Genomic DNA, 12,120 nt, shown 5'->3' on the forward strand with positions numbered 1-12,120 from the left:
GCCTCTGGGTTTCAAGCCAATCCCAGGTCTCAGGCCCCTCCTCTGGACCCTCGCCTAGAGAAAAGTTACCGTTGCTAGACCTATTTTCAGCACCAACACAGGGAAAATGAGACCACTAGGGGCTAGCTTATGCAAATCCAGTGATTGGGCATGCTGAGTAGAGAAGGGTTACATAACCCTGGTAGCTGAATGACCTTTCCCAGAGGTGCTAGAGAGCACAGAATATTCTTGAATATGCCTGGTGCACGTGACAGGATTTGACAAATGAATATGCTCCAAGAAGAGACCAACTGGGCAGTGCAAGACTAATGTTACATAACTGGGAACTACCCCCTTAATTGAATATTCATTAGATAGAGAAACTATAAAAGCCAAATCCCAGCAGGTGGGGTTGTTGCTCACTTTCCTGGAGGCAACAACCCCCACTTCACTGGCTGAGGTGTATATGCTTCACTCTGTATCAAGCTTACTTTCAGCAAACAGCTGCTCATTCTCTCGAGCCAGCCTGTGCTTTGTACTGAACTTTAAGTATGCATTTCTTGCTTTTGTGTTAAACTTGAAGTGGGCCCTGCTCAGTCTGGAACTAGGACACACTCTCTCTGTGAAATCTATATCTCTTTTTCATTATATTAAATCTGTTCTCATTTTCTACTGTGACTCTGCTCTTGAATTCTTTCCTGTAGCGGAGTCAAGAACCTGGTAAGAGGAGAGGGTGGGTTGAGGCTGACTATTGGGCCCCCCAGACCCTACCTCCAACATCCTATCTGGCTGGAAGATGGTAAAGATGTTGGGAGGTCAGAGGTAGAGAGTGGGGAATAAAAGGGTTCAAGACTCCAAAATCCTCATCCTTCCAAGTGTGGGGAGTGAAGAGCCACCATCTAAAGTTAAGGAGAAGGGCTGGCTGGTTAGCTTAGTTGGTTAGAACATGGTTATAGTTGGTTATAACAGCAAGGTTAAGGGTTTAGATCCCAGTACCAGCGAGCCACCAAAAAAAAAAAAAAAAAAGTAAAGGAGATATGCAAGAAAGATGTTCTGCACATTAGTTAAGTTACAATGGGAAGCTTATAAAAGAGATAAAAATTCCAATAGTGAGAAGGTGGGAAGGAGAAGATGGAAAGATGAGGAGGGTGAAAACTAAATGGTTACTTATCAAAGTTTTGATTAAATACAGAGGTGATTGCCAGAAGTTAAATGTGGTTGCATTTCTAGGGAGGACAGGCAGGGCATATAGTAAGGGAAGATCAGAGGACCCACATTTTTATTATAAACTCTTCTGTTCTCTTGAAATATGTAACGCTAGGTGAATGTATTTGGTTAATATAAAGTTTGGAAACTGGTGAGAGAGCAAATAAAGCAATGGGCCATGAGGTGCAGATGGAGTAAGGAAAGCAGTGTAACCAGGACTGGGTTCAAGGAGTTTTTGAAAAGATAAAGATAAGAAAAACTCCATGATTGGCTTTGCCCACTGCCTACATCAAGGAGACAGGAGAGAGGGAGGCGGGAGCAGAAGCTTCTGGGAAGGCGGGGCACTGAAGAATAAGGTGGGCCAGGCCTTGGCCCTGCTCCCCCTCCACTGTAACCAGGCCAGCAAAGGAGGCAGCTGGTGGGTCTGACCTACCCCTCTTCTCTCCCCGCTGCAAGATCTTAAAATGTACTTAATTTTTTAAAAAAAAGAAAATTAAGAAAGAAGTGAATGAATGGACAAAAAAAAAAAAATCTCCATGAAGTATAAGGATAATGGATAAAGAAGGGAGCTGAGGCCAGAAGCAAAGAGTCAGGTTGTGGGTTAGTTGCTCCAGAGGTCCTACCACAATGCTTGGATATGGGGATTAGCACCCAGCCCCTCTGCTTTTCAGTACCACAACTAGCAGCATCACTCTGTTCTGGGTTTAGGTCAGACTTGCAGATTAGTGAGAGCTAAATGGACTACAATCCCATCAGGCCATGGGGAAACATCCACATGCATTACGCCAGCATAGTATGTCCCATGGATCATGGGAGTTGTAGTTTTTGATAGCAAATATAATGGTTATAAAGGGCTGAAGATGAGCAGACCATACTTCATTCCTAAGGACCACATCATTCAACTTTGGTATCCCGTGGCTCTTCTTCCTGAGAAGGACCTTGAATTGAAAGATGTGGGGTGATGATGTCACTGGAGATGTCTTGCTCCTCACAACTTGGACATTTTTTCACTTTCTTTCTTCCTCTTTCTCCCCATTTCCAACCCCCTCCCAACAAACCCAGAGGCCCCACCCAAAGTTTGACCTCTGCCACAGGAGGTAAACCAGCAAGCCCTTCACGATGAGAAAGAGAAGTACACCAATTATAGCTCCAGCAATGGTCCCCAGATGGTTGAGAGATGGGTTAGGGCACCACTGAGCCTCAAATTCCATCTACTGAGTTTCCTCTTATTCTCCCAACCCCCAGGTGGGTATATCTACAAGGCAGCCTGCCTTTTGGGAAACTGAGGCCAGAATCCACATCTTGACTATGAACACTTAGTACCTCCTGGAGGCTGACGACCAAACCTATTAGCACTGTGCTTGCTGGTGGAAGGTTGTGCCTGGCAAACAGCATGAAGAGTCCTAGAGAGCCCTGGGGCCTGGAAGGACGACATTCCATAGCCCTAGTCTTTGGTGAAGGTGAGGACCCACTTTTTTTTTTTTAAAGATGACCAGTAAGGGGATCTTAACCCTTTACTTGGTGTTGTCAGCACCACGCTCAGCCAGTGAGCGAACTGGCCATCCCTATATAGGATCTGAACCCATGGCCTTGGTGTTATCAGCACCGCACTCTCCCAAGTGAGCCACAAGCCGGCCCTGAGGACCCACTTTTTTGAGGCATGGGTTGCTAGTGGGAGTTTCTCCCACACTACCCAAAGATTTGTCAGTACAGGAGGCCTGGCCACTGAAACTGGCACTCGGGGGACCCCGGTGAGGACTTCTACCAACTCTAAGGCCCCACGCAGCTCTGTCACCTGCATTCTCAGTGTAGCAGATCACAGAGGCAGACAGGGCCCTCATTCTGTCCCAGAGGCTCATGACGGTGGCCAGGTAGGACTAACCTGGCCAGAGACACAACATGGACACACTCGTCCCACGTGAAGATCTGTCCTGGGAGCCCTGCTGCCCACCCACCTCCAACTCAAAGGCTTCTTAGCCCCGAGGGGCAGAACCAGGTCAGGATGACCCCAGGGCCCCAAAAGGTACTGACACAGGAAGTGATGCTGGCCAGATCTGAGGCTGGGTGAAGGGAAAAAGAAGAGTAGGAGCCATCCAAGGGGCTTTCTACCACCACCATCATCCCCCGTCATACCAATTCTCTGGGAACCATCCAGCCCCAGAGCCCAAAGCCAAATCCTTCCAACTTTCCTCATCTTCGACACTTTACAACCATTAAACAATTTGCTATCAAAAATTACAACTCCTGTGAGTCCCCAGTCATTCTATCTTGCTGTAATTCAGGCGAACCCTATCCCATGGCGTGATGGGATTTGTAGTCCATCCAGCTCTCACTGAACTCCAAATCTGACCTTGACCCAGTCCACCATGATGATTCATGACCCAACTCACCTGTGGATGCCTGGAGACTGGCTGCTTCATGCTTCTCTGCCCACATTCTGAAGAGGTACTGGGTGATGGGTTGGAGTTTGTCTACCACATACCCAAGTTTCTCTCGTCTCTGCCTCACTGGTCTCACTCATGTTCTAGTTTGAGTCCTCCTGGGGGTGTCTTCCACTCAACCACCAGATACAGTACGTATAGGGTGTTAAATCCCAGCACATGGGGACCTTCCACATCAGGGTGACACCTCAGGGTGTCTGTACGGGCTTCCCTCTCCAGACCCATGACTTGGTTGGGAACTGAAATCCAAGGCCCAGGATAAGCAAGTCACTTTGAGCATCTGAGTGATGCCCACCAAAACACCTATTACCTAGATGACCAAAGCCCTGAGGGTGAGATGTTGATTCCCCCTCTTGCTCCCCTCCCCCCACATTCAGCCCCTTCTCACCTGAGCACAGAGTGAACATCTGACTGGAGTTGTTGGCACTGTTCCACTTGGCCCACACAGTGAAGATGTAGAAAGTCCTGGCTTCCAGCCCCTTAGCCATGATTGTGGTCTCTTGCATACTCTTGGTATTCTCCAGGATGCCCACTCAGGCCCATTGTATAATGTCAGTTTGGACCTAAGAGTCCCAAACCTGGGCAGCTGTCCACCTCATGGTGATGAAGTTGGCAATCTGAGTGACTACATCCAGATTAGAGCCTAAGAGTCAGAATGGGGGCATCCATTTCGGATTCCCTATGTAGTACCTGAGCCCATAGGGCACCACTGAGAGTTGTTGCTAGGGAAGGACACCCATAGCAACCAGGTAGGGCAGTCAAGGAGATGTTTCAAGTCTATATGAGACTCAAGAGTACAGTTCAGGGAATGGGATGCTCTGTTTCACTGTGGACATGAGGAGGATCCGGTTGTCACCACGGACTCCATTCCTTTCAGCCCACATGGTGAAGGTGTATGAGGCCCAAGAGCCTAGGCCCCCAGCCCCCTCCTCCCTCAGACCCAGGAGTCTAGTCCCCAGTCCTTCCTCTCTCTAGCTCCTTCCCAGGCCTCTAGAGGCTAGTGGATGGTCCTGATAAAGCACTAACCAACATCCGGCATCCCCACTCACGTCTGCAGGCCCTGTGAAGTTCCTGGAATCTACACTCCCAGACACAACTGTCCCTCCTGCTGAACTCCACTCTGCTGAATTTCTTCTTTCCCAGCCTTTCCTTGAGGTCTGAGCAGGAGGAAGGTAGGAAACAAGAAGTGAAGGTTTCAAGCAAGAGTCCAACGCTTCAGATCTTCCTCACCTCCTGCTCTATCCCCTTAGGGAAATCCCCTGCTTCCCTCTCCTCTTCACTCCAACTCTACCTCCTATCCTCACCTTCACTCCTGGCCCCCCTTTACCCAGACTCCCCCACCTTCCCCTCCTACCTCTGTAGCCTCACACTTATAAGAGTTCTTCACTGTCTTGCCTCCTCTCTGCTGTAAGAATGCCAAAAGGCACATCATGGATTTTGAAGTCCCCTCTGTGCTGTACAAGTCACCCTAAATGCACATCATGGATATAGAAGTTACTCCTCTGCTGTAAAAGTCCCGAAAAGTACATCATGGATGTAGAAGTTGACTCGGGTCTTAGAGAGCAGCTCCAACCCCGTCATGTCCTCAGATGTGAACCTGAGGCCCAGAGAAGGGTAGCAGCTTGTCAAGGTCTCAGCCGGGACAAGGATCCAGTTCTTTCTTTTGTACTACTCTATTCCCACCCTCTTATTACCTATCCCCTCCTCCAAGGTCCCTTCATCTTTGAGTCTCCTCACTTCCGCCCCTGATTATCATATGTGACTGTGGGTTGTGTCCCCTAAAAAGTTGTGTCAGGGCTGGCTGGCTGGTTAGCTCAGTCAGTTAGAGTGCAGTTTTAAAACACCAAGGTTAAGGGTTCAAATCCCCATACTGGCCAGCCACCACCAAAAAAAAAAAAAAAAAAAAAAGATGGTCAAAGTCCTAATCCCTGGTACCTATGAATGTGATGCTACCTAAAAATAGTCTTTGCAGGTATACTTAAGGATCCTGAGATAAGCTCATACTGGATTTATGGAGGATTTACTCATTGGATTTACGGAGGGCCCTAAATCCAATGAGTGGCATCTTTAGAAGAGGAAGAGGACAGAGACACACAGAGGGAGAATGCCACGTGAAGACAGAGATAAAGATTGGAATGATGCAGCTACAAGCCAAGGAATACCAAGGATTGCTGGGAACCACCAGAAGCTAAGAAAGTCGCAAAAGTAGGATTCTCCCCTAGAGACTCTGGAGGGAGCACAGCCCTGCTTACATCTTGATTTTGAACTTCTGGCCTCCAGAACGTAATGAGAATAAGTTCATCTTGTTTCAAGATAGTCAGTATGTGGTAATTTGTGACAGGAACCCTAGGAAACTAATACAGTGACCAAGTAGTCTTCTCTTGACCTCAGTTCTATACAATACTCACCTGTAACAAGGGGATAATGAATCCCCCCACCAATAAGCCCCAGGGAGGATCTGATCAGGCACCAAACCTGGTTCATGGGGAGTGACCAAGAAATATTTGCTGTTATTAATGGTGTTCATCCCTCCCCCAACACCCCTCCCAAAATAATGATGACATCAACATTTCAACACCCACTTTACTTAGGCAACAAAAACATAGATCCAGAGCAGTGGAAAGTGGACAAGCAGACATGGGAGGCCAGCTGGGAACACAGGAACAGTCAGGAGGTTGTGGAGGGCCAAATGTGGTATGGTTGAGGGGCCTAGAATCTGGAATCGGAACTGAGGGAAGAGTGGGTGAAACCTGGAGGTGGATTTGGAATTCTGCAAATGGTACCAAATATCTTAAGACAGCCCAGTGCCTACAAACAGGCACCAAGAAGCTTTGCTGCCGAGGGCATTTCCCAGGCCTGGCCAGTCTGGGAGGCCCAAGTCCTTGCAGGAGGGGAGGAAGGGGATGTGGGCCTGTCTGGCTCCCTAGTCAGTCTGTCTTGAGCCCCGAGCTCCTGAGGGCTGACAGAGCAATAAGGAGCTGGGCAGCATAGTAGGTGGTCATGGTCACCAACCGGGCGTGAGGCAGAGTCTGAGCGAAGGTGTTCCAGGCCAGCACGCCATCAGAGAGCGTGAAGAGCAGAGCGCCCCACCTGGCGCTCCCACTCTGGGCCAGGCCACGCCACAGCATGGCAGTCAGGATGAGCCCGTAGGCTGCCACAGGCAGGACCATGTCCGGCTCAAGGTGCAGCAGCAGGTGGCTGTAATATGTTACGAAGGCCAGGAAGATGGGCAGCAGCAGGCCCGGCTGCAGAGAAGAGAGGCTGAAGGCCCCAAAGTAGAGTAGGAGGGCCACAGCAAAGGCAGCCATGCCTGGCGGGAGAGAGGGGTGGGGGTGCCCAGTGAGGTGAGATCTGTCCTTGGAATTGGCAGAGTCCTTCTGCTTCTCCCCATTACCTCAACCACCATCAGGGCCTGAGGGAAGGACTGTCCTCAAGCACCAACTCCCACCCTGGCTGAGCCATCATTTCCTGCTGGGAGATGGCTCCCACCTCTTTGGTGGTCTTTCAATTTCCCTGCCCTTCCTTCTTTGCAACTTCTCAGAGCAGTAGGAGTGATCTTAAAAATGTACTGTCATAACCTCGCTCTGCTCAAAACTGTCCACTGACTCCCTATTGTCCTCCAGGAGGGCCTCATTGTTACTTGGCCCCACACACTCCGGTTGCCAGCCACTCTACTCCAGTCACCCTGGCCTGCTTAAACAAACACACCTGCATACCCCTACCCCCAGGGCCTTTACACTTGCCATTCCTTCTGCCTGGAATGCACTTCCCCTACATGTGCACACAGCACCTCCTTCCAGACTTTGTCCAAGTGTTACCTCCTCAGGGAGGCCTTCCTTGACCACCCTACCTAAAATCGCAACAGCACCCTTTATTTTCCTCCACAACACTCCCCATTTTCTAATCTAACACTGACACCCCCTCCACCCCCTAATGCCAATGAACACCATCTGGCTTAGTATAGATACTCGAGCGGGAGCCCCTCTGCACTCCAGTCCAAGTGCCAACTCAATTCCTCCACGTGGGCTCCTGGAACACTCACCATAGAGGAAGGTCTCTGGCCAGATGAGGCAGGCATCCCCCACAGCCGAGCACACGAGGGCTCCCTGGAGGAGCCAGGTGTAGCCCCTGCCCGAGGGCACAGCCCACAGGAACACAACCAGGCAGATGACAGGCAGGCACTTGACTAGGGCACTGACCCACGATGGCTGGTCCTCAGGAATCCAGAGGAGGAAGTAGACTGAGCAGGTGAGGATGAAGGGGCTCAGCCACCTGCACACATCTGGTTGCTTCAGGAGAGGAGGGGGAGCTGCTGAGCCTCCTGAGCTCAGCAAGCCTCCAACCCCCAAGAGTCAGCTGGTTGGGTTGGGACTACAGCCTCCCAGCTGCTGTCCCATCCTGACCCCAGGACCAGAGCTATACAGGTTGGGCCTATTCAGGGACCAAAATTTTCAAATTCCTTGGGGACCCAATAACCCAAGCCTTGAGCCTATGAGAACCAGGACCTGAGGCCCAGAGAACCCAGATCAATCCCTCAAAGACAGAGGCCCCCAGGCTGCTCAAGTTTCCAGGAGCCCAGGCCCCAGCCCCTCACCCACACCTCCGAGTAGTCTCACTCGGACTAAGAAGTGAGGCTTTAAGGGCAGCCCCTCTTTCCCAGCATCCATGTTGGCCTGTGACACTCCCAGAGTGGCCTGTATCTGGGAGCTACTGGCTTCAGGGGGCAGAGAAGAGGGCTCATGGTTATACATTAACCCGAGGAGCGTCCTGTGGACTCTGAGACTGATAACAGGGCCCAGGGAGATGCTACCCCCACCCCAGGAATGGCCTCTCCTGGCACTTACAGATAAAGTGCCCATCAGGACCCAGAGGTCCCTCTGCCTCAGCCCACAGGGACCTGACTTCTTCCTCCTGTCTGGGGGTGTGGGGCCACAAACACCTCTCCCATTGTCCTGTGCCCACCGATCAGAAAGGACAAAGTACAGAATTTGGGAGTGAGGGGCTGTCCCCAGCCAGTAGGACCACCCATGGAGGGAAGGGTGATTCACTCCTCCACTTGCTGCCCTTGGGGTCTTTCTCCGTTTCAACCTTCCCTGGTACCCCACTACAAATACTGGTTCAACGAATGGGTGACAAGGAACATGTGAATGCTCATGCTAAGAATGAGTTACAGCAGTTACTGTGCCTGTCAGCCAAGGACTACCTTCCCGTAAGGGCTCCCAAACCAACTGAGACCCACAGTGAGGTCACTGTCCTCTGTCATGCCCCAGCTCACATGTCCTGATGCAACTGAAACAAAGGTTTCCCAGAACAATACTCACCTGCGATGCCTGCAGTGCACTTAGTCTATCCTTCCACCTTCCATCTTGAAGACTCAGGCCTACTGGGTGTGAGGGTGCCTGGCCTCACTGTCAAGCTTGGTTATGGGGGGGTCTGGATGCCCACATCAACCCATGAGGCAGCTCCCTGCTTCCCACCAGAGCACGGGCTCAGGTAGCCGTGGAGTGGGAGCAGGGATTACAGCCCCCGTCACCACTTCTATCCTCCCCATGTAGGCAGGTGAGGGGTGGGCCTGGCAGGACCCCTCCCAGCCTTGGGCCTCTACTGGCCACAGGACTCCTTCTAGCAGGACATGGTGCTCAACGATTTCCTCAGCCTGTGGAGGGAGGGCACCCTAGGCTGGGAGCCCAACTGGGCCACTTGTGGACAGTGTGCCCCATCCCAAGCCTGTGTGTGGGATACATGCACATGTGGGGCAGGGACAGAAGGGGGCCCTGGGGGACAGCTCACCAGGACCAGGTCCCTACCTCCTAGGAAGTCCCTGGCTGGTCTGAGCAGGAGTCACCCCCCCATCTCCACCCCACCCCACAAGGCAGGCGTGGGCCAGCAGCCAAAATTTAAAAGCACAGTCCCACAGGAGGGTCACCAGCCGCAGAGGCGTAGCTGCTCACCCAGGCCACATGTGGCAAGCATAGGGGCCAAGGATCGCAAGGCCGGAGTACAGGGACAGCACAGGCTCACCCAACCCCTGTCCCAGAACTCAAGGTCTGACCAGCAGGAATCGTAAACTGTCTTCCTTTATTTATATTTGCAATATGAAATAGAAGCTCAGCACAAACACACACACACACACACTCACGCCAGCTGGGGAGGAAGGAGCTGGGACAAGGCCACTTGGCAGCAAGGCTAGGACCCCAGACCCTCAGGGCTCAGCTGAACTCCAATTCAGAGCCCCTGGGGATGTTGCCGGGGAGGCCCCTTCTCCCCGTGGCTGGGCTGGCCTGGGTGAAAGTGCAGGGTCTGGGCAAAGGCACGGCTCCCACCAGGGCCCCTCTGACGCTCCCGCCCTTGCCAGGCCATCCCCCAAGGTGGACCTGAGCTAAAAGGCCGGGTGTGGGTGTGGGTGTCTGCACCAGAGCATGGGACGGGTGTGTGGGCGGCGGCCTTGGGACCCCCAATGCCAGCCCCCACTGGGAAGAGGGAAGGCTGTGCTTTGGATCCACTGGCCCACAGCATCCTTGCTTCCTCTCTCACTCTCTTCCTTCTCTCTCTATATATAGAATATATAATATATGTATCTCTCTCTCTCCCTTTATTTGACTTTTTATATCTTTATTCTAGGAGGCAAAACTCCATAATTCCACTTCTCAGTGCAAATGGGGGTGAATGGGGGGCCTATCTCCTTGGCACCAGCCTCCTGGGAGTCCAGAGGAGAAAATGTAGGGACAATGTGGTGATAAGGGTAATGGGGGCCCTTGTCGGACCCGCCCTGTCCCCACCCTGGGGATTCGTGGGGAGGACGGAGGATTTGGCCACAGCTGCTGAGACTAGGCAGCTACCTGGGAACAGAAGAAGATACCATGTGAGAGTCCAGCAGCTCCAGCCCCAATCCTTCCCGCCTGCTGCCCTCTCCCCAACCGCCCCAGGCTGCAAACACACTCACTGGGAGCCCGGGGATGTGGGCCCTCCTGGGGCAGAGCCATTGGGCATCAGAGGAAGCTCAAGGGCCTGGGCACTGTCAAGGGAGAGAGGGGACACCTAGGAGTCACTTCCCGCCCCAGCAGCCCCACCCCACCCCACCCTGCATGCCACCCTGCTGCTCACCTCTGGCTTTGGGGAAGACCCAAGGACTCTGGGCTCTTCTCCCACTCTGTGGTCTGGGGGGGCTGGTGGGCCCCAGAGGCAAGGACAGAGGTAGAGGGGTCTCTGGTTGCACTGTGGGTGAGAGGCCAGTGTGGCTGTTGGCACTCACCCCCCACCTGTCACCCTGCATGAGGCTCTCACACCCCAGCCCCACCAAAGCCACCTCATGTGAGTGTACCGCCTGTCGCCACCAGGAGAGGACCCACCACCCTCCCCAACCCCCACCAGGGCAAGAGTGAGGATGGAGGCCAAACCCCAAGTATGTCCTCAGTGACCACATGGATGCCCGTGAGGATGCAGAGTGTGGTAGGACTGGGCAGGACAAGCAACAACTCTTTTGTGCCTCATGTCCACCCCCAGGGGCTGGTCCTTACAGGAGACACTCAGTCAGCAGGCTGAGGCCTCACATGTGGTGCTTTGCACACTTCTGCCCCTCCTGATCCTTTACACCCTCTGTGAAGCCCTTCTCAACCCCCATATCTGCAAGGGGCCCTGTGCAAGGGGCCCTGTGCACTCCAGGCCCTCCTACCACCTTCACATATACTTACTAAAAGAAGAAACAGCCCTTAGGGCACAGGGGTGGAGCACAACATGAGGCTGGGCCTGGGGGTCCCTCAAGGAGAACAAGACAAACCTAGGCCCACCTCAACAGGGAGGAAGAGAGAGGGCTTCTCCTGGCACCATCCTCTCCCCTACACAGCCCCAGATGGGACCTGGCCCAGCAGCTACTAGCCCCACTGGTCACCTGTCCAAGGAGCTGGGGGTGGAGTGCGTCCCGTGGATGGTGGCCTGGAGGTCCCCAACACTGACCAAGGCCTGGCAGGGGGCTATGGAGGGAAGAGACAGGCCATGTCTCAGCCACTGCCCAGACCTGGCCAGGCTGCTCTCTGTGCCTACACAGCCTGAGGCAGCACCCATGCCAGTGATAGGGAGGGCATGGAAAGAGGCTCACCTGAGGGCTCCACTACTTTGCTGCCATCTGTGGATTCCTGAGGTGCTGAGGGGGGCGTGGGGTCCTGAGACCTGGGAGGTAAGAGAAGCAGCCAGAGGGGGCAGCTAGGGTCAGCACTTGAGCCAAAAAGAAGACTGGGACCAAGTGACTGCCTCCCAGCCTCAGGATACCAGAGCAATCCCCAGCCATCTTGTCCTCACCTGAGCTGCAGAGCATCACTAGCCAGAGAGCTGGTCAGGCTCTGGGCAGGGAGGTCCTGGGGCATGTCAAGGAGCCCCTGTGGGGCTAGGGGCCCAGAGTACAGCTCTTCCTCCCCAAAGATTCGGGGGCTAGTTGTGGTGTCCATAGGCACTGGGTCAAAGGTGGCCATCCAGCTGGGGCCTGGGATAGAGGTAGGGA

General features: G+C 53.1%; 2 protein-coding genes across 3 annotated transcripts in view; both read right to left on the bottom strand.

Moving 5' to 3' along the window:
* Positions 1 to 6,239: 6,239 nt before the first annotated feature.
* TMEM86B (transmembrane protein 86B) lies at positions 6,240 to 9,599 on the bottom strand. Its single transcript, XM_063089920.1, has 4 exons — positions 9,578 to 9,599; positions 8,948 to 9,030; positions 7,669 to 7,915; positions 6,240 to 6,936 (listed from the first exon to the last, which is right to left on the bottom strand). Exons 1-4 carry the CDS (start codon positions 9,597 to 9,599, stop codon positions 6,554 to 6,556), a joined length of 735 nt encoding a protein of 244 aa, XP_062945990.1. The 3' UTR covers positions 6,240 to 6,553.
* Positions 9,600 to 9,685: 86 nt separating this feature from the next.
* The window catches only part of PPP6R1 (protein phosphatase 6 regulatory subunit 1), a 28,500-nt gene continuing 26,065 nt past the window's right edge, over positions 9,686 to 12,120 (bottom strand). The window contains exons 19-24 of one of the 2 annotated variants that reach the window (XM_063088791.1): positions 11,922 to 12,102; positions 11,722 to 11,792; positions 11,515 to 11,596; positions 10,731 to 10,841; positions 10,570 to 10,641; positions 9,686 to 10,465 (exon numbers count right to left, since the gene is read on the bottom strand). In XM_063088791.1, coding sequence (XP_062944861.1) covers positions 10,462 to 10,465; positions 10,570 to 10,641; positions 10,731 to 10,841; positions 11,515 to 11,596; positions 11,722 to 11,792; positions 11,922 to 12,102 — 521 coding nt within the window. In that variant the 3' untranslated portion in view covers positions 9,686 to 10,461. Of the gene's footprint in view, positions 10,466 to 10,565; positions 10,642 to 10,730; positions 10,842 to 11,514; positions 11,597 to 11,721; positions 11,793 to 11,921; positions 12,103 to 12,120 lie in introns of those variants that run through there. The other variant, XM_063088792.1, reaches the window with a different exon arrangement.

The sequence above is a fragment of the Cynocephalus volans genome, chromosome 3 (assembly GCF_027409185.1).
Source record: "Cynocephalus volans isolate mCynVol1 chromosome 3, mCynVol1.pri, whole genome shotgun sequence".
Classification (NCBI taxonomy): domain Eukaryota; kingdom Metazoa; phylum Chordata; class Mammalia; order Dermoptera; family Cynocephalidae; genus Cynocephalus; species Cynocephalus volans.

Excerpts from the sequence above, each read along its gene's own strand:
- TMEM86B (XM_063089920.1), bottom strand. The coding sequence starts at position 9,599 with ATGCTTGCCACATGTGGCCTGG. Across the intron at positions 9,031-9,577 it reads GCTTGCCACATGTGGCCTGG|GCCAGGCACCCTCACACCCA; the intron begins GTGAGCAGCTAC and ends CTTGACAGTGAG. Across the intron at positions 6,937-7,668 it reads GCCAGAGACCTTCCTCTATG|GCATGGCTGCCTTTGCTGTG; the intron begins GTGAGTGTTCCA and ends CTCTCCCGCCAG.